The sequence below is a fragment of the Arachis ipaensis genome, chromosome B10 (assembly GCF_000816755.2).
Source record: "Arachis ipaensis cultivar K30076 chromosome B10, Araip1.1, whole genome shotgun sequence".
NCBI lineage: Eukaryota > Viridiplantae > Streptophyta > Magnoliopsida > Fabales > Fabaceae > Arachis > Arachis ipaensis.
The window spans coordinates 97,874,693-97,896,499 of NC_029794.2; the positions used below are offsets into that span (position 1 = coordinate 97,874,693).

At 36.0% G+C, this 21,807-nt stretch overlaps 2 protein-coding genes across 2 annotated transcripts; one reads left to right on the forward strand and one right to left on the reverse strand.

The window, feature by feature from the left end:
* LOC107624010 (probable chalcone--flavonone isomerase 3) lies at positions 309-1,706 on the forward strand. Its single transcript, XM_016326441.2, has 4 exons — positions 309-519; positions 626-709; positions 800-1,182; positions 1,369-1,706. Coding segments are annotated over exons 1-4 (630 nt in total). The 5' UTR covers positions 309-518; the 3' UTR covers positions 1,531-1,706.
* Positions 5,928-7,885, reverse strand: LOC107624357 (RING-H2 finger protein ATL74). The gene has a single exon (XM_016326857.2). The coding sequence runs from the start codon at positions 7,047-7,049 to the stop codon at positions 6,417-6,419; it is 633 nt and encodes a 210-aa protein (XP_016182343.1). The 5' UTR covers positions 7,050-7,885; the 3' UTR covers positions 5,928-6,416.

Here is a 21,807-nt window from a genome sequence, read left to right on the forward strand (position 1 = left end):
TATGATGATTAGGTAGATTGAGTGGTGAGGCTCGTGCCACCAACCCCAATCCGGACGGTTGGTTGTAACCTGAAAGTTTTCAAAATAGTCAAAGGCATGAAAATTGACCGCTAACACCTCCCCATCTAATCATCTCCATTTACTCCTATACGTCACTTAATTCTTAATCTTATTTTTTACACTATTAAAAATTTAAAATCTTAGTAACAATTAAATTTTACATTTATCTTCGGGTAATTACTAAATAAGTAAATAGAAAGATCATATCATCTATTTTTTGTGAAGGAAAAAAAGAGGTTAGAAAGTGTTAAGTCTGCAACATTGAATTAATTAGGATGGTAGAAGTTGAGTGACTTGAACAGTCACAGGTGCATGAACTACAAAGTCTACCTACCACCTTAGTTTTCGACTTTTCGGTCTTAAACCAAAGGCTCTTAAACTACCACACCCTTATATACCCATTCTGCTACTCCTTCTTCTATTGCTTCCCACAATTCATCATCATCCTTTCCTACACTAGTAAGACCACAACTCTCTTCAATTTCAGTGTTGTTTATTGATTTATTGATTTTATTTTTGTATGTTATGTTTTGTGAATTAATCATTTTTTGGGATTGAATTTCAGTGGCAAGTGAAACGGTAATGGTTGATGAAATCTCCTATCCTTCCACGATCACTACTACCAAGCCCCTGTCTCTTCTTGGTCATGGTAGGTATACTCTGCTTCCGTTGACTTGAATATTAAAAACAAATAATTAATCAACTTATTGATTTTGTTGTATGATGGATGATGATTCAGGAATCAAGGACATGGAGATCCATTTCCTCCAAGTGAAGTTCTATACAATCGGGGTCTATTTGGACCCTGAAATAGTGAACCACTTGACACAGTGGAAGGGTACACCCCCAAAGGAGCTTGAAGAGAAAGAAGAATTCTTTGATGGAGTGATTGCAGCTCCAGTGGAGAAGGTGATTAGGCTTGTGGTGATCAAAGAGATCAAGGGAGCACAGTATGGGGTTCAGATTGAGACTGCTGTGAGGGACCGTTTGGCTGCTGATGACAAATACGAGGATGAAGAAGAAGCTGAATTGGAAAAGATTGTTGAGTTCTTCCAATCTAAGTACTTCAAGAAGAATTCAGTCATCACATATCATTTCCCAGCGAACTCTCCAACTGCGGAGGTACCTTGCATTTCCGTTACTTTTGCTCTCTGCGAATATGTCCAAAAAATAAAATTGACTACAGAATTTAAGATTTAGAATTAGAAAAAATTGGCCGATGTTAGCCAAAGAAAATTGGCTTGCTAGTTGAGTTTCAGCATGGCAGTATATATTTAATTTTAGTTAATGGTATGGTTGTTAATGCAGATTGTGGTGTCTTTGGAGGGGAAGGAAGATTCAAAGTTTGTGGTAGAGAATGCCAATGTGGTGGAGACCATCAAAAAATGGTACCTTGGTGGCTCAAGTGCTATCTCACCCTCAACCATTTCATCTTTGGCTACCACCTTCTCTCAGGAATTGTCCAAGTGACACAAGACAAACTCTTCTGTGTTGCAATGATCTTGTTATGTTTTGCCGATTTCTAGCTACTTTTTCACTTATTGCAATAATATTTAATTATTGTATTTAATCGGTGCAAGTTGACTTATATATTTTTTTGCAACACTAGTGAAGACGAATACATAAATCTATCAGGAGAGATTGCATTTATCTAAATCTAAAGATAATAATATTGAACATAACAGCAGAATGCACCTTCTCCACGTTGGAATAGAACAACACAACACTAGTTAACTGTCAAAAATAAAATTCAGCATCAGTCTCGTTTACCAAATTAAAGGTTTTCGAAGCAAATTAAGCAACAACCAAATATCAAATTCAAAGTGACATGCAACAATTCTTCAGCTTACTAATCTAGGATCAAAATTACAATGTTTAAATGACAAAAAAAAAAGAAAAATTTATTTCATTTCGTCTATAAAATTATATTATGAAAATGACACAAGTTAGCTTAGAGGATTGGATTGCAATCACAGAGATACTCTTATATAGAATGAGAGAGTAAAGAGATATAAAAAGAAAATAAAAAACTGAAAACTTATCTGCAGTCAACTTTATATGAAGTGTTTTTGGATTATTGATATGTGTTATTATTTGATTTGATAAAAAAATCAATTTATTTTATACAAATAATTTAATTTAAAAAATTATTTAAGTTAGACTAAACAATTACTTTTACTAGTAACAAAAAAAAACAATTACTTTTACTTTCAGGATTTGGATCCTCTCAATTTTGAATTTCACTTTAGAGGGTAAAGTGTGATCTCTCACCATTTATTTCTTAGGTGGGACCAAGAAAGAATATGAGAGAGAAACTATTCAAGGGTGAGAGATCATACTTCACTCTCTAAAAATAAAAATTTAAAATTTAGAGAATTCAAATTCAATTTTTCAGAATTAATCTCAAATTTTTAATTGAGTGTATTTTTTTTATTCGGATTTCTTAATCTAATTTCTTATTTTAAATGTATTTCTTAATTTTTGTTTTTATTCAATTTTTTATGAATTATGAAAATCATTTAATAAAATAAGTAATTGATTATCTCATCCCACCATTTGATGTTAACGACAAGATTGGCTTAGCGTTAGACAATAGTTGTTCACGTCTTTATTGTCAAGGTTAACCTAGAGATTGATTATGTTATGATTACTTCCGAGATTGTAAAGTTAGTACTTTTGTCCTAAAAATATTATTTAAGAGTTATATTTTTTTATAAATAATTTAGGAAATATAATTAGAATGAGAGTTGATTTGATATCAACAACATTTAGAAATTAACGTTGTTTGTGTTGTCTATAAAAGTATCCAATTAAACCTAATAGACAATTGTATGAGAATTTTATCTTCTTTTTTAATCCATTATTCATAATTATTATTGTTTTTCTATACTTTTTTATTATTTTATTCTTGAATAATTCAGAATCCATGGAAGCTAACATTCATGAACTAAGATTGTAATCATCTGGTCTCCATTGCTTATATAGTTGAGACTCTATCCCAACTTGTTGATTTGCAGTAGAATCAAATTGTGGAGGAACACAATTTTGATAAAGATGAACCTCAAGATCCTACCCTCTAATGGCAAATAATACTTGTTGCCATGTTTTGTAATTGTTCTCACATAATTTCTCACTGATTGGATTAAAGAATTTTTTGTTGAAGAAATTGATTGGAAGAGAATCAATAACAGAAGAAGAATTTGTGGCGGTGTTGGTGGTGAAGTCACCAGAAATTTCAGGTGTGGAAGCCATAGATCAAAACCCAATAACTCTTGGTACCATGAAAGCTTTCTCATATGCCTTCAATGGCAAGAAGCAGAAACTAACCAAGAGTGAAAGAAAGAATGAAAACAGAAACAGTTGAAGTAAGAAAGAACTAGAGAGCACTATTACTTGCAAAAGAAAGAAACAAACTGATAATGCAAAAAACAAAAAAAAGCAGCTAGCTATCAATTAGACAGAGTGACCTATTTATACGTGAGTGCACTTAGCTAGAATTGGTCAATGACTCTAGCTCTAACAACTGCTACAACAGAAAACTAACTAATGCACTCTTGATTCTTGATCGTTCTATTTTGCTATTTAACTCGCTCAAATTGTTGCTCTCCTTCACAGGAACCACATCATTGTATTTTATTGGTCGGACCAAAACAAATAATGTCTTTTTGGCCTAAAATGCAGAAAAACCAATTTTATTAAACCATTAAATTTAGGCCGGCTAAAACTCGTGCAGAAGCTGTTTCTCTTGTTTAACACATTTTTGCATGCGTAGAAATTTATATCGATTTATATCCGAGCAAAATCCAAAAAAGAAAAAAAAAAACTTGTTATCAGTAATTATGAGTGTTGCAATGTTCCAAATACGCAAATTGAATTAGTGCCGATTGCAACTTAAAAAAGAAAAGGAGAGAAGGGGGTTTGATTCTCGCCAACATTGCACTCAATTTCGCACATACAAACAAATGTTGCCTCGCTTGTTGCATGTCACTCTCTTACTATAGTTGACAAAATTAATGCTTCCGTGGTTGTTCAAATTGTGTGCTTTAGTGGGATTCCTTCCATATTGTTAATTAGCATAGTCTTCTACTTCCCAACTCAAACCAAGATGCAAATAATGGAATAATAATTTAAAAGAGGAGGCATGAAACAAAAGATGTATCGTGGATCAGTAGCCATGCACCCATCATCAAACAGGTGTTAAAAGAGACAATGGTCTATGAGGTCCTTTTTTTTTTTAAGAAAAAAAAGGGAAAAATAAAGCATTGACGTAATGTCAATTTCAATCTTCACAGTATATCCACAATTCTCATTACTTGGTTGAAATCCAAAGGTAGTGGTGGAAATGGAATGAAATTTTCCTTTTCTATTTTCAACATGTGGGCCTAAGAAGCCCATAAAGGGGGTATTATAGGAGAAGAAGCAAAGAGATTGAGATTCCATGACCCATGAGCATAAACAATCATGATTTCTTGGAGTTCTATATGCTCTTGTACTCAAATTGCCCGTCAAATCAAACAGGAATAGGACAAGCACTGCATGACTATGATTATTGATTAGTCTCCCTTATGTCCATGACCATGATGACATTGGTTCCCTTCATCAATGTTATGTTAATCTATCATCATAATTTGAGCACAATTTATAGCTGATCTCATTACAAAAATATTATGTGTACACTAAAATTAGTCACTAAAATTAGCTACTAATATATTTATGTGTAAATACATGTGTGGTTTAATTTATTTTCAATATGTATTTATATTTTAATATATATTTTATACTGATGACTGACTTTAGTAGCTGATTTTAGTGTACACGTAGCAAAACTCATAAAATAAAATAAAATTCAATTTTTACATTATTTCTTATGACTTGACAACAATATATATATGCTATGCAATATGCATCTAGCTCTAGCCACACCTGTCAACAATCTCTTGTGGAGAAGATAAATGAAAATTTGCATTTGGTATAAATGCTCGAGTCCTTCAACTTCCAAATGGTGGATAAAAATTGGAGAGAATCTGATTGAAGTTTTGTTTCATTGATAATGGTACTATAAAGGAACAAAAATAATGTATTAAATTTCATTAGCACTATGGTGCCGGCGTGACAAAACTCGGAATCCCAATTCATTAAACGAAATTTTGTTCTCTACTTTAAAGGGTGTTGGCATGTTGTTACTCTTTATGCCTTGTAATTTCTCTACTTTTGAAGTTTGGAATCAAAGTAACTTAGACCTTCATCTACCTATGCAGAACACTTTGAATATAATAATAATTGACTAGAGTCTGGATATATCTCTTCCACGAGTAAAGATAGTGATTTTAGAGTTCTTATCGTTTGTGTTTTGTGCTTATTGACTAGTTTCTCATTCAGTGTTGTTATCAGATTTTCCCACTCTGCCTTTCTGAGGTGCTATTCAGGACGTAGTTTAAGGTAAACATGATATTAGGTAATGTTACATACAATTTTGTTTTACTTGTAAATATATACACTAATGTCTCTTGGGATATATTATACAATATTTAATATTCTTTGTATTTTGTATGACACTTATCTCCTTTGTAGGCATAACAAATTAAGAGCTTTCATTGATAATATCACACAACCTTTGCAGATTTCTCTCTATTGGAGAAGAATATGCTACCCACATGGAGGGGGAAAAGGGAGCATTAGTGTCTACTCTGAGACAGATTGCCAAGTCGCATGCCATTCTTATTCTCAGTCATATAAATTGAATTAGTTCTACAATTCGAATGTTGATCATGAACCAAGTATATATGATATCAATTTAAATATTCCTTGATTACACCTAAGATCCACTACAACTCTTATCAAAGGATAAGGAATAAGGAACTATGGACTAAAGTAAAAGTTGAACTGAGTTTGAACATAGTTCAGCATCAATATTTATTTACCGGAGATAAAATGCCATTTTAGAACCCAAATAGTTGCACATTGCTTGCTTCTCAATCTATTTACAATCATGTCCGAAAACATGCACAAACATATATGAAATCAAGTTAAATTTTCTACACTAATATCTACCTCTATATATCCTCAATTCTTCACACTATCATACAAGTACACAATAGAATATGAAAAGTTCTTAAAATCCTAATTCAAGTTTGAAAAAAAAATACATAAGCAAAATATACTTATCTCTTCATTTATTCCATCCCTTGCCTCTTTCTAATGAACTCCTTTTTTCTTTTCAAATTAGCAAAAGCAATGTCTCCATTCATAATATGAAATTCAAACACTCATGATCTAGATGTGAATGAGTCAAATTACTCATCCCTCCATCAGTGAATTCCAACAAAGTGGAAGGTTAAGCAGCAACTTTCAACTAGCTAGCCAATCTCATCAACAACTACAGCTACATGATCAGGTTGATACCCTCCTGAAGCATTATTATCTGCATGACTATTCCTTGTTCCTGAAGCTGCAGCCACAGCAACAGCCACAGTTGCAACTTCAGAACTTGTTGCTGGTTGCTCAATCAAACACCTTCTACAAGTTGGGCAAGAGGAGTGTGATTGCAGCCATGTATCTATACACTTAACATGGAATCCATGGTTACATTTTGGTAGCACTCTAACTTTTTCCCCATTCATAAACTCCCCTAGGCAAATTGCACAATCAGTGGCTTTAATACAACTATTAGTAGCACCTGAATTACCATAAACAACTATAGGAATCTGATGCAGAGCACTCTTCTTCAGCCCTTTAACCGCTAATCGCGCTGCTGCTTCGTCCGGGGTCTCGAAAGCCAACCTTCGGCTACATCTTAGAGCGCAACGCACTATTGAGTTGAGTCCCAAAGCACATATGAGTGCACAGAGCAAAGCAGCCAAGATAATCACCATGTTGGTGTCGAAATTCGGGTCGCCTAAGGAGGAATCTTTTGTCCTATTTACATCACCAGAGCTTGAACTTGTGTCTAGTAATAAACGGTGTGGATGGTGAAGAGCCATTATATGCATGTTTGAAAGACACCAATGTTTCAAAAAACAAGAACTCAGAATTCTTGTACCCTTTTTGATGGATTGAAGGAGCGGAGAGAAGGAACTTTTTTGAGTTGGGGCAATAAGCGTTAGGATTCTTAATAGATAAAGAGTCTCAGAGAAGCATCTTTGGTTAGAAGGAGAAAGGAATCATAGAAAAGATGGGTGGTGTGGTGAATAGTATGTGATTGTTTTGAGGGTGAGAAAAACCAACACAATCACTTTTCTCACAGAGACATAAACTCAAACACATGGCTCTCAATTCACTTAATGATCTGTGTGGACTCTAATCCAATCAAAGTTTGTTCCACATAAGCAAAAGGCCATCATGCAAACTAGGACTAGATTTTGGAGCACAGAAATTAAGAGACTCGAAACTGTGATGCAGAACAATAAGGTGATGGTGGTGGTGGTTGTTGTTGATGAGTGGTTTCTAGTGTTTAGAAAAATGCAGAGGCAATATTATTATTGGGACATAGATATTATGTTATGAAATGAAAGCATGACAACAAAACCAACTACTACTTGTGTTTTTGGTTTGTGTGTGTATCACTTGCGGTTATTATTGCACTGAGATATATGTATGATATGACATGCAGATTGATTTGATTTTATATTTCTTCTTCGTTTTTTTAAGAATCAACAGAGGAATTTTGATTATGGCACCTGATCCCACCTAATCAAAAATTATTAGTAGATTATTTAAAAGAAAGCACTTATTCTAAGCACCAAATCCTTCTTCCACTCCTCCACTCAACTCATTAACTTGAAATAATGTTAGAAATAAAAATAGATGTTCACTCATATTTCTTGTTTTCCATTCTTAGATCGTAATCATAAACCAAAAACAATAAGAAGCTTGTTCAGGTTGGCTTTTGCTGTTTTGGGGTTAGGCATCAATCACAATAGATTTAACGCTACATATTCTTTTCTTAGTCATCTTATTGTTTGATTTTAAAATGAATAAAAAATTCATTAAGTTGCATAATTAAACGAAGTTATGTGTGCTAATAATAATCTCAAAGACAAAATTTATAATGGAATGTAAAAGACGTAAACAGCTGACGGTTTAGGATTAGACGATTGCGAAAGAAGCCAAACGTGCATACAAAATTTAAGGGGAAAAATCATACAGCGTGAATTGTGACATATAATTATCATCAAGGTACTATGGAGGATGTGACTATAATAGGGAATTTTTACAATGAATCTTTGGTGTTGTGGCATGTGAAGGTGTGGTTAGATTTCTACATCATGGGCCACTCTAACCCCAAATGAAGAGAAAGGTCCAATCTATGGGCCCAAGAAAAGGGTCCACAAAGTGGCCTAGGCTTTCAGATTTTGCATAATAATTTCATAGATAGACACATGTACCCGTTGGGTTGCCTTAACTCCATGCAAGCTCCATCAATGCCCGTTTGAGTGTTTAACTGTCCTCACCTACTTTGCTGAATTGTTGGCCCCTTGCTGAGACATTACCCATGTTCATGCTTCCATTGATTTTATTCAGTGGCAGGATTTTCTGGAATTGGCAGCTAGCAAAAATTAATTCATATCTGTAGATCAACTAAATTAAAATTTACAGAGAATTTTTTATAATGAAATTTACAGAGATTCTGGAAAATGGGAAAGCTTAAATGGGCATAGTGTAGCCCAACAACTCTTAGATCTACCAACATGGTTGGGCAACATCCTTGTTTTTGTCGTTGGCCTACATCGTTTACTGCATGTCTGCATCTGATTAAAATTGTTCACTCGTTCTGTTGTGTTCAGGGCCCAAAATTGGATCACCTAATTATTATCTCAACAAATATTGGTTGACGCGGAGAAGAAAGTAAAAACAGATCAAAACAAAAAATCTAGTGATATACTTATATTGGCATTTATACAATGATTGCAATAGTGATAAGAAAATATAAAAATAAAAAATCTAGCAATATAATTTTGGTGTCATTAATTGTATTTTTTTTTTTTTGTTTATATAGTTCAGTTGTGGAGGGAAATCGTCGGTTATGAATTTTCACAAAATAATTCGGTTGTAACTATAGTTCCAAACCAACAAATAATCCTTAATCAAAATTTAATTTGTTTGTCACTTAAGTCAAACCCAATAAAAATCGAGAGTATTTAAACATTGGATCGTCTCTTAAGGAATTACAGGGAATTGTACATATTATTGGTTATGAGAAAGTATTTTTGGGTTTTTGAGATGATGAATCAAAAATGTAAATAACAAAAGAAATAAGCTAACAACTAAAAAAAAGTCTTGGCAAGGAATGAGAATTAGAATTCCTATCCTCATTATCATCCTCAATTGTGATGATTATTGTCTCTTACTCTCACTTAGTCATCCTCTAACAATTGAACGAAAATCAAGTGAGCAAAGTCAACATTAATCCACAAGTCCTAATCAAAGATTAGTTTTAGTGGAGCCAACTAGCAATCCTCAATCACCAAGCAACAAAAGAGTTTGATAACTCAAGAGTCTCCAATGACTCAACCCAAGCTCAGAGCACAAAATTTTACACTAAAATCCAACCAAACATTTTATCAAACACTTAGAAGGTATAAAAAGAAAGCATGGTAAATAACAAGAATTAATAAAATCTATGACTACCAAATGCAAAATAATAATAATAACAACTCAATTAAACATCAATAAACAAAGAAACATCAAAATTGTATTAAAGAAAATCAAGATCCAACAAGGGTTCATAAACATAAAAATAACCAAAATAAGAAATTAACAAGAAGAACTAAAAGAGCAAAGATGTAGCAACAAGAAATTGCAAGAAAACTAATCAAGACAAGAATTAAAGTCTAAACCTAAGAGGAATTTAATCTAACCTACCCTAATTCTAGAGAGAAGAGAGAGCTTCTCTCTCTAGAATATAACTTATAGCATATTTCTATTCTACACCTAATTGCTCTCCCCTTGTTCCTTCTTGAATTTAGCCTCTAATAGCTTCAAAAATGAGTTGGATTGGGTTTCAGCAAGTCCAGAAATTGCCCCCAATGTGTTTTCTTTAATGAAGTCATGTGCTGCTTGTCACACATACGCCTGGGTCACGTGTACGCATCATATTGCGATTTTTCAAGTCACACGTACGCGTGGGTCACGCGTACACGTTGTATGGCAGATTCCCAAAACCTCATATCTTCATGAATTCTCCACTTTGCATGCTTTTTCTTCACTTATTCAATCTAATCCTTGCCTTATAAAACTGGAATCACTCAACAAACATATCAAGGCATCGAATGGAATTAAAGAGAATTAAAATTAGCAAATTAAGAGCCTAAAAAGCATGTTTTCACCCTGAAGCACAATTTAAGAAAAATTTACAAAATCATGCTATTTCATTGAATAAATGTGAGAAAAGTTGATAAAATTCACAATTGGTGTTTATCAACCTCTTCACACTTAAACCAAGCATGTCCTCATGCCAAACTAAGAAAGATAAGAAAGGGGTATCAATATTTATTCAATGTAAACTATCTAAATGCAACCTATCTACATGCATGCAACTACTTGGTCAAAATAAATCAACTTCCAAGAATACATATATGAACGCAAGGGCTAAGGCCATCATAATCAAATCAAATCCACAATTAAATTGAGTTATTGAAAAGAATTATAAACTTGCAAGATAAGAAATAATAACCGATAAAAACATAGAATTGAGTAATCGAACCCTCATTGGATGTGTATACACTCTAACGCTCAAGTGTTTAGGGTTGATTCACTCAATTATCTTCTAATCATGCTTTCTAAGATTTATTTTTCATCTAACAATCAACAATTATTCAATGCATGTATACCAATATCATGAGAACTTATCCATAGGTTATAATGGGACTAGGGTCAAGGTAATGATATATATGGTTAGGTGAGCTTGAAATTCGAATCTTTGATTAACTTAAACTCTCACCTAACACATATAACAACCTATACAATTCAATTACAAACCTAACTATCCATTCTTCACTTTTTCACACACTCATGTATTCTCTTCATTTCACATCATATATGCATTGTTATTATTACTTTACTTTGGAGAATTTTGTCCCCTTTTTATTGCTTTCATATTCTTTTTCTTTTCTTTTCTTTTCTTTTTCTTTTTTTCTCTCTTTTTTTTCAAAATAAAATATATACAAAAGTATCAATGCATACGGTTTAAACATTTAATGCATGAGTATGTACCGAATTCCTAAGATATTCAACAAAAATACAAAAATGTACTTTTATCTCTACTAATGTTCCCAAATTTTTCCACACTTAAATGATACACACTTTCACTAGTCTAAGCTAATAAAAAAAATGCAAATTAAGGACATTCATGATTTTCGGCTTTAAGGCTAGTCATGTGCTAAAATTAAGAACAAAAGGGGATTAAAATAGGCTCAAAATTGGCTAATCAAAGGTGGATAAAAGGGTAAGGCCATTTGGGTAAGTGAGCTCAATGAAATGATGGCCTCAATCATATAAATATATCCATACACAAAATAATGGACATAAAAAATCAAACAAATTAAAGATTACATCATAGAAAGAGAATAATACACACAAGAATGAAATAGTGGTTATATGATGTAACCACACAATGAGACTAAAAAACTCACAAGCTTATGTGTTCTTAGCTCAAAAACATGTTCCACAATATATAATTCAAGCAAGTTCAATAAAAAATTTTACTCAAATCAATTGGGATGCCCTCTATGAAAAGAAATTTTCTTGAAAAATTTTATTATTTTGACTAAACTTATTATACATATGCAATTTAAGAAACTGCAACTAAGAATTCTAAAATGCCTAGTAATAAAATAAAATAAAAAATAAAAGTGTTAGGATTAGAACTTTTCACCTAAAAACGGCCGATTGGTCGGATGACCTCCCCATCCTTAAAAGTTTGCACCGTCCTCGGTGCATTCAAAGATGAGCAAGGGGGTACGATGACTACACGGATTGCCACCTTCAGCTGGTGGATCAATCGGCTGCTGTGTGTTCTTTCTTCTGCTTCCCTTTTTGCTTATGGTGAATCATCCTGCAAGATAGAGAACAGGATAGTAAGACAAGTAAATGCAAAGGCAAGGGAGCATAAATTGTTGGAATGAGGTAATGATCACTAAAATGAAGTGAGTGAATTAGTGTGACATTGATGAAAAATAATGTGCGAAGTCTATGTCACAATTACACAAAAGAAGCATGCACTTCACTTATTCTAGTGTGCTTGATATACTTTAAAGAAGCTTGTTGGTTAAGACAAATAAACAAGCAATAAAGAAGCATAAAAGTACTCAAGCAAGAATCAATCAATTATGAATTGGATAATAATTGGACATTGATCGATGTGCAAGAAAATTTAATGAACCAAGTGAAATATGAAATTCACACATCAATCAATGATACACTTTGAAGTTTAGTTCGCGTCATCTAATTGACATAAAGTGGAAAACATGGGTGCTATGCAACTTAAGAAAAGAGAGATAGAAGTTGAGATCAATCACATAGCAAGCATGGTCCACAAAGTTTAAAAAGCTCAAAAATATGTCACTAGGTAAGCTTACAATCCAATTTCACAATTCCTCAACCTCAATGCATGAATTAGGTGACGTAAATAAGGGTCAATCATAAACAAGTATCACCTAACAAAAAATGCATTGATAATACACAATTGCCTAACAATAGATAGTGAATTCAAATTACATGGTGGCTAGCTACAACATGCAATATAGGAATCCAAAAATATTCTCAAAGGAAATGTCATAAATTCTTAGTATGCACAAAATTAAACATGAAGAATTCAATATCAAGCAACAAAGTATAACCTCAACACAGAAATCCAACAATAAACAACTTCATCATCAAGAAACAGCAATTCAAATTAACAATCCAACACTTATCCACTAAAATAGAAAATTAAACAGAAAATTAAACTAACTAACTACAAGAGATGATGGTAGATAGTGAATGATTGTGGTGGATGATGGTTGAAGAAAGAAAAGAAGAGAAGAGAAGAGAAAAGAAGAAAAGAAATGGAGAGAAGAGACGAAAAGAAGGATATGTGAAGCAGGGGTGGTCACGCATACGCGTGGGTCACGCGTACGCGTGACATGGAGAAAAGGAATGGTTGCGCGTACGCGAGCAGCTGGGACGCGGAGGGTGCTCTCTGTTAGGGGCCAATACGTATGTGGAAGGTGACCGTACATGCGTCTTGCGCCAAAAAATGCATGATGCGCACGCATCATTATGGGCGCGTACGCAGGAGTAGTATGAATCCCTGGGTCACGCGCACGCGTCCTTGAGGTGCTCTGTTTTTCAAAATTTTTCAACTCCTTGCACCAAACTAAGCATTCCAAACATCCAAATAGTTATCTAAATGCCACCAAACTTTATTTAACACCCTAGATTACCAAATAAATTCAACCAACTAAATTAAACATGAAATTAAACTTATTTACCAATATATACAAAAGAGAAAAATGAAAAGAGTTTACTATGGTGGGGTGTCTCCCACCTAGCACTTTTATTTATTGTCCTTAAGTTGGACAATGATAGGGTCCTTGTCAAGGTGGATTGTGCTTGAATTCTTCCTTAAATCCCCACCAATGCTTGCATATCCAATGTCCACCGGGATCCCAAACTAGGCGCACTAAGCTCTCAAGCAAATTTAAAAAAGTGACAAGGCCCCAAGATTGATGATGGTTGATATGTATTTCGGAGTTCCAAACTTTGTTCTTACATCCGTCTTCTTATTGATACCATAGTTCAATCCGGGTGACAAGATTTGTGAATTCTCATTTAAGCACCAAACTCTCCTAGATCTTTTCAATTGAGTACTATACCAACCTATGCACTTAAACTTTGATGACTCAACCATAATGAACCTTGAATTATAGTGCCAACCACTAACCAACTTTTTCTTGCTTCCTATTCCACAAAGAGCTCTAAGTTGACCATCCATCTCAAGCAAACCATATTCAAGTAGGAAAGTAAAGCTTAGGGATAAGAGAGTTATCCACTTGAATGAAAGAATGGATGGTTGCTTAGTGAGAGAGGCTTCCAACGGCTTTGTGGTTTCCACTTCCTTGTGCTCTTCTTGGATTACTTCCATTTCTTGACAAGCTTCCTCAATTTCAATTCCTTGTTCGCCAACTTCTTCTACACATTCCTCAATTTCACGACACAATGAGGAAGGCTCGATAATCTCAATTAGCACATTAGTTGGTGCAGAATCATCTTTAATAGTAGGACTTGTTGCTTGCTTAACTTCTTCCAATCTTTCATCATCCATAATGTACCTAGGAGGTTGCACATTATCCTTCTCAACATCAAATTCAAGCTCAATGGAAGAAGGTTCAACAACTTCCACAAACTCATCAACAACATTACTTGGTGTGGAAGTGTCCTTAAGCTTGGAATCCACCTCTTGCTCAATTTCGCCTAGGTCTTCAACCACTTTTTCTTTAACAATCTCCATCCCTTCCACTTGTTGCAAAACACGCTCCATCTCCTTATTCTTAAGTTGAGATTCTAACATCTCTTTCATGCTCCGCTCTTCGGTTGATTCTTCACATTCATCTGTGGAAATGTTTTATTTGTGGCATGAATCCTATGAGTCCAAGTTGGCTTTAGTTGTGGCAAGGTTAGTGTTCCGCGGGTTACCTGAAACTGATGGTCGATCTCGGAGGAGATCTGCCGTTGTGGTCGGAGTTGTGGTGTCTGACTTGCTGAGCCTTGAGATGCTGCTGATCTTTGGTCACCGGAGGGTGGTGGTACCTGCAAGAGACTCCGATGCTTAAGTTAGCACGTGCTTTATGTAGGTTTTTTTTATATAGAATCAGAATATGAGTTATACTTGGGTGCTCTAGTGTATTTATAGTAGTGTGGGGTGACTTTCCTTGAGATAAGTTAGTTATCTTATATTATTTTTTGTGGGTGAGTCCCCTTATCTTTAGTCAGCCGCCTTTAGATGGGCTATGTGGTGCGGAAATTACAACCACAAACTAACCAGCAAGTGCACCGGGTCATACCAAGTAATACCTCAGGTGAGTGAGGGTCGATCCCACGAAGATTGAAGGACTAAGCAACAATGGTTAAGTGATTTACTTAGTTAGACAAACAGAAAATAGTGTTTGAGAGTTCAAAAAGCATTAAACAGAAGACAGACAAATAAATAAGTTGGGAATAAAATATGGAGAAGGCAGTTAAGTCTTTAGAGATATCTATTTTCCTGATTGACTTTTCTTACTAACTATTTTAATCATGCAAGATTTAATTCATGGCAAACTATATGTGACTAAACCCTAATTCCTTAGACCTTTTTAGTCTCCTCTAAAATTCATCAACCGCCAATTCCTTGGTCACTTAATTCCAATTAGAGGGTGAAGCTTAATTCTAGTTTATATGCCACAAAAATCCTAATTACCCAAATATAAGAGGATTATATGTCACGTATCCCGTTAAGTCCAGATAATTAGAAATTTAGGAGAATATGTTTTCAAGCTGTTGTTCAAGTAAAGAGCTTTTCCAAGTTATACAAGAACTAAATTAGAAAAAGGGTCATACTTTCGTTCCACCCAAATTCATAAGATAAAGAACGAAAACAATTCTTGAATTATAAATCAGTACATGAATTAAAATAGAAAAATAATAGTATCAATCCATACAATAGACATAGCTCCTAACCTTAACAATGGAGGTTTAGTTGCTCATGGTTCAGAGAGAAAACTAGGATTCAGGTAAAAACTGTAAAGTGTGGAATGAGGTGGAATAATGTTGCCAATCCCCAGAAGAGAAGTTTCTTTTCTCTTTTATATCTAATCCTAAATAATTTTAAAATCTAATATCTAAAACTAAAATAATATCTTTTCCTATTTTAAAATAAAAATTAAATTTAAATCAGAATTAATTAATTAATCAGCAAGTCTTCAAGTGATGGATGGGGACCACTTGCTTCGTAGGATCCATGCCTAACTTGGGAAATAACGAGAAGTGTTCCCCTGAGTCCTCCATTCTGCAGCCTCTAATCTATGTTTTCTGGGCTGAAAACTGGGTCAAAAACAGCCCAGAAATCACCCCCAGCGTTTTCTGAACGTGGCGCATGTCACGCGTACGCGTCAGTCACGTATACGCGTCGATAGTCTTCTTTGCGTATTATGCGTACGCATCAAGTACATGCACGCGTCGCTGAGCAACTTCGCTTTTCACGCATACGCGTCAGGTACGCGCACGCGTCGCCATGGAAAGCTCCAAATCACGCGCACGCGACGCTCCTTGCTGTCATCTCCTTTAATTCTTGTGCTGTAGAAACTCCATCAAATCCAGCCGAATGCTACCTAAAATAAATAGAATTGCACAAGACTCAAAGTAGCATCCATAATGGCTAAAGTTTAATTAATTTCTAATTAAACTCAACAAATTAAATGCAAATTCACTAGGAAAAGATAGGAAGGATGCTCACGCATCACTGTGATCTTCTGCTTTGGGCCTTCTTGGGCCCTTATAGCAATTTGGTCGAGCTCTTTGGGAAGAGGTCGGTGTCGACCAACGTTTATAAGAAGTCGGTCATTTTTGTCTTCATCCATCCCAGCTCGCATAGCTCGTCCCATGGTATGAACAGTGCCCTTGCTCGAGCTTCGATCTTCCCTTGAGGTCGTGCTTTCCAGCCTCGACCCCTTAGGTGAGTCGTGTTTGAGCATTTTTTTTATTTCGAGCTTCTCTTCCTTGCGTGATTCTTGGCGCTTGCTTTGTGAAGCATTTTTCACCTCCTTGGGAATACGCATGCGCTTTTAATGCCCATTGATTAGGCTTTTATTTTGCTTTGCCGTTCCGTTATACAAAAAAGCTTTAAACCTTGGTTTCGGTTTTCTTTCTTTCATCTGTTTCATTTTCCTAGTGAAGAAAAAATCTTTGCCCTTTGTTTTGTTCCTTCATTTCTTTAAAAAGATCACCATTTTGCTAAAGTTTTTTGCCCCAAGCTTTTCTTCCTTTGAAGTTTCGAAGCTTTGGACCGTTCGCGCTTTTCATCATGCCTCTGTCGTTGCTTCTCATTTTCCCTTGCAGGTTGGTGCCTATACTCTTTCTCGTTTTACCTACTTTTGTTTATCATCGTTCTTGTTGTTTTTATTCTTGCATGCTTTCCCTTTGCACAAAGTTTTGGTCTTTGTTGAACTTTAGTAGAAAAGATTGAAACTTTCTTGGGCGATTCGTGCGAGGTCTGATTTCTTTGGTGATTATGGTCTTTTTGTCTTCGCTGTTTGTATGAAGAGATGCTAGTGCTTCAGTTGAACTCCATGTGTTTTCTTTTGTTTGAGAGGGTTAGGGCTGGTTAGGGCTCTGATATACGCGTCGTTTTCTTTTTTCTGGGTTCTTGCTCTGTTGCTGCCTCCAAAGGGTATCCCTGAGCTTTTGGTGCTAATCCTCTGTCTTCTACGAGTCCTGGGGTTCCCTTTTGTTGCCATGTCTGACACTTGTTGATTGTTTCTTTGTCATTCTCTTACCGTCCGAGTTGTTTGGTAGTGACTTCTTCTTCTTTTTTTACTGTAGGTGTAGTTGCTATATGTCTACCCGTAGGAATATTGTCGAGATGTCTACCAAAGTTCCTGCTGGTATGGCCGATTGGTTGGATTCAATAGTCCTGATATGTGTGACCGTGGCTGATCCTGAATATTGTGTGAGACTTAGGAGATTCCATAGGATATGTAGCAATAGGGATAATGAAAAGAATTATGAACTGGTGTCACCTGATCCTGAGGAGAGGGTTAGTTTTCCTTCCTTAACTCAGGGAGAACGGCCCTTCTTCTATGCTTATGACTACTTCTTTAGTCAGCTGAATATCACTATCCTTTTTTCTGCTTTTGAGACCGACCTCTTATGGACTTGTAATGTGGCCCCTTCCTAGCTTCATCCGAACTCTTGGGCCTTCATTAAGATTTTCCAGCTATTGTACAAGGAATTAGGTGTCCAACCTACTACTCCCCTTTTTCTTTATCTCTTTGTGTTGACTAAGCCTGGAGTGGCCAGGAAGAAAGCTTCTTAGATTTCCTTTCGAGCTACCCAGGGGAAGAAAGTTTTTTCGATGTTTGACGAGTCCTTTAGAGATTTTAAGAACTATTACTTTAAGGTCCGAGCTGTCGAGAATGCCCGACCTTTCTTTTTGGATGAGAATGATGAGCCGACCTTTCCTTTGTGTTGGCAAAAAGATATAGTAGCTCCCAAGTATTCTTGGGAGAGTTTGGATGAAGTAGAGCAAGCCTTTGTGAGCGTTCTGGAAGAGCACTGAGGGGAAACTCCTCACCTAGACACAAAGAGATTTCTGGGAGATCCTTCCCTTCTCCGTGCCGAGCTAGGTAGCGTCCGACTTCTTTTTTGGAGTGGTTTTCTTCTATTGTTTGTAAATTTATCCCTCCTTGTTAATATAACTTGTTTTCTTGGTTTCCTTTATAGAGATGGTGAAATCTTCAGAATCCATGAAAGCCTTCCGGAGGGCTAAAAAGGCGAGCGCTATCCAAAACTTTTCAACAAAGACCTCGGGGGAAGGGTCTTCTCAGGTGTCCCCAAAGAAGCCGACTTCTGATTCTCAGGGCCCGAGAAAGATCATCCCGACCACTAGAGTTCGGGTAGTTCCATATGATCCCTCTAAGGCGACTTCTAGTCCTACTTCCTCTCCTCCTGCTATTGGTCCCCCTCCCAAGAAGCAAAAAACTGTTGGGACTTATGACTTGAATGATAAAGAGTTTGATGGCATTGCTTTTGCCACAGAATTAATTGCTCCATATGGCAAAGTCCCTCTGGACGATGTCTCAATCCTTCATCACCTTGACTTCATCACGAGCAATAGTATTCGGATGGCTAATGTTGGCGCGGCCTTATCTCGGGTTGTTAGGGAGTTCCATGTCCGTGCTACCAAGGCCTTTCTGGAAGATGCCCGATCCGGACCTACGGCGAGCTGCTAGAGACTAAGGCGAGGCTTCAATCGGCCCAAGATGATTATGCCGAGCTTCAAGGGCACATGGTAAATAGCATGATTGATATGTTCGAGATCCTGAAGGCTTGGGTCCAAGTTATTGCTCCCGAGGCCGATCTCTCTCAGTTCAGTATGGATAATGTGGTGGAGGATAGCAAGATTGTGCCTGCCCCTGACGATGACGATGAGGGTCCTCCTTTTGTGCCACCAGGGAAAGCTTCGGCAGCTTCAGCTTCTTCCATTCCTTCAGAGGTCGACCCTCCTGAACCCGAGCCTAAGGTGGAGATTCTGAACCGGCCGGATGGAGTTGTTGATGCTACCCCGATCTCGACCATTCCTCCCCCTCCTCCAGCCAAGGATGCTACTACTAGGGCGAATTTGGATCCCCCTATGACTTTTCATGATTGTGTACTATTATAGTCCGACTTGTGGACTTTTGAACTTGTTTATGTTTTTGCCAGTCTGTCTATATTTTACTTTCTCTAACATTTAGTTGCTTATTTGCAACCTTTATTTTGGAAAACAAACATTTAAACTCTTGGGCTGCCTTTTAGGCAGCCTTTAAGTCTTTAATGCTTTAATTTGAAGGATGTTGATGAGCGGATAATTTATACGCTTTTTGGTATTGTTTTTAGGTAGTTTTTAATATATTTTAGTCACTTTTTATTATATTTTTATTAGTTTTTAAATAAAAATNNAGGGGGGTGAGAACATCATCCTCGAAAGGGTTCTCAGTAGAGGGTTTTTGGGAATTACTGTAATAGGATACGTGAAGATAAACCGTACTAGTGATTAATAACCGTCTTATGCCTCCTTTCCAAAAACAACGGTTTACAATAAAAGTAAAGTCTGAAAATCTTTTCTGAAAGAAGAACCGTTCAATTCTCAAAAACTCAAAAGCCTTTCAAAATGGTTTATCTATGCTGAACCAAAACAGCCTTTCATATTTTATTCCAAACCAGAAACAAAAAACCAAAATCAACCATTGGTTCATCTCATTTCAACCACGGCCCTAGGCCCAAACAATCCAACCATCAACCAATCACCACAGTCCAACAGAGTCCCAGTAGCAAACACAAATAGGAAGATGCAAGCACAAACAAACAGTTATTGCAAGTAGAACAATTAGCAATTATTCACATAGACAAACCAAGTATAATATGCACACCCAAACAATGTCACATAGATGCATATGATGCATGCCTGTCCCTAGTGGCTGATGATATCATCTGTCGGTTATAGAGACAACCCGACAAGTCCTGGTAGCTAACCATTGGACTGTCCCTTTGTCGCGCATCCCCAACTCGAGTTATACTCATCATAAACTTGATCATAATCATGATCCATATCCATCACCTTCACTGGTGAATATTTACGGGGGCAAGCTCATCCGGGACTTTCACAGTGCCCGGCCACACTTACGACATAGGGTCAAAAGAGCTTCGGATCTCAAGCTGGAGCACGTGGTGGCTAGCCACTACTTTCTCCAAGGGAAACTCTTATCTCCGATAGTGGAAGTGCAACATTCACATTTATCAATGATTCAGCATAAACATGCATTCAATCTCATCCATGGATCAACATCCATCTCAGCCATCCGGCTCACGGTTCAGTCCAGAACCAGCCAATATTCATATCATATACAGCCATTCTGGCTCACGGTTCAATCCAGAACCAACCAATATGTATAATTATACACAGCCATCCTGGCTCACAACAAAACAGCATTTCCACATTCAACATCATCAATTCATAAAATCGGCATTTAAGCCATAAATCACTTTTTCCCAAATCATTTCACTTTGAAATCAAGTTTCAACTCTTTTCAGCCTTGGCTTTAAAGATCTCATTTCTCAAATCATCTCAGGCTCATAAGCCACTTTTACTCAAGGTAAATTCCCCTTTTAAAACCATGCCACTCTCGGCATCCTCTTTTCAAAACCTCCATAACCATGGAAAGTTAAAGATTCATTTTGAAACATTCAAAATCATCCATCCAACAATGGGATTTTATAACAAAGTTTCTCGGCAGAGTCCCAAGTCTTTAGGGGAGAATAACATAACTCATTTCATTAAATTTATTTAAAATCATTAAAACCTTGGCTTTCCGATTTGAGTAGTAAAATAGGATCTAAACCAAACCGAGTCATGTAATCATTTACTTCTTTCAAAGCCATTTCCTTTACTTAGGCAAAACCAACTTCATCCCCCATGATAAATTCTGAAGCGTTTCAACTGTTCAAAATTTCTTTAGTCTTGCAAGAATTCAGAATTCAAAGAGTACTTAAAACCTTTCTCAAAACATTTCAAAATGAAACTTGTCAATAGACATTCAGATTCTTTCAAAGTCATTGAAACTCCTCTAATTGAAACCCTCAAGTCAAATTCAAAGGCATTGCCCTTGTCACATTTAAAACAGCTTTAAAACATAAGTTTCATTCTAAATAACTTTCTCCTGAAAGAGGTACAATGCCTTTCTTAAGAAGCAAGACTAAATCACAATTTCCTCTTTAATAATTCGTTTCAAAAGCATGAACCATCCTTTTCTTGATAATTCAAATAAAATAGTAGAATCCTTTAACTCATCATTTTTCCAGACAACATTCAATAAAGACTCGGATTTTATAGAAATTTTGGCAGCACCTCCCCTAAAACTTGGACTTTGCCACCCGGTTCGGGTCCCAACAAAACTATTCCACAATTCTTTTCCAACAGCCCAAAATCCAAAATCAATTCAAAGGCAGGTCAAAATCCAACAGTCAATCTCAATA

Bases quoted from the DNA above. Each gene is read 5' to 3' on its own strand.
- LOC107624010 (XM_016326441.2), top strand. The intron at 710-799 runs GTAGGTATACTC...ATGATGATTCAG, and splicing joins CCTGTCTCTTCTTGGTCATG to GAATCAAGGACATGGAGATC. The intron at 1,183-1,368 runs GTACCTTGCATT...TTGTTAATGCAG, and splicing joins CGAACTCTCCAACTGCGGAG to ATTGTGGTGTCTTTGGAGGG.
- LOC107624357 (XM_016326857.2), bottom strand. From the start codon at position 7,049: ATGCATATAATGGCTCTTCACCATCCACACCGTTTATTACTAGACACA.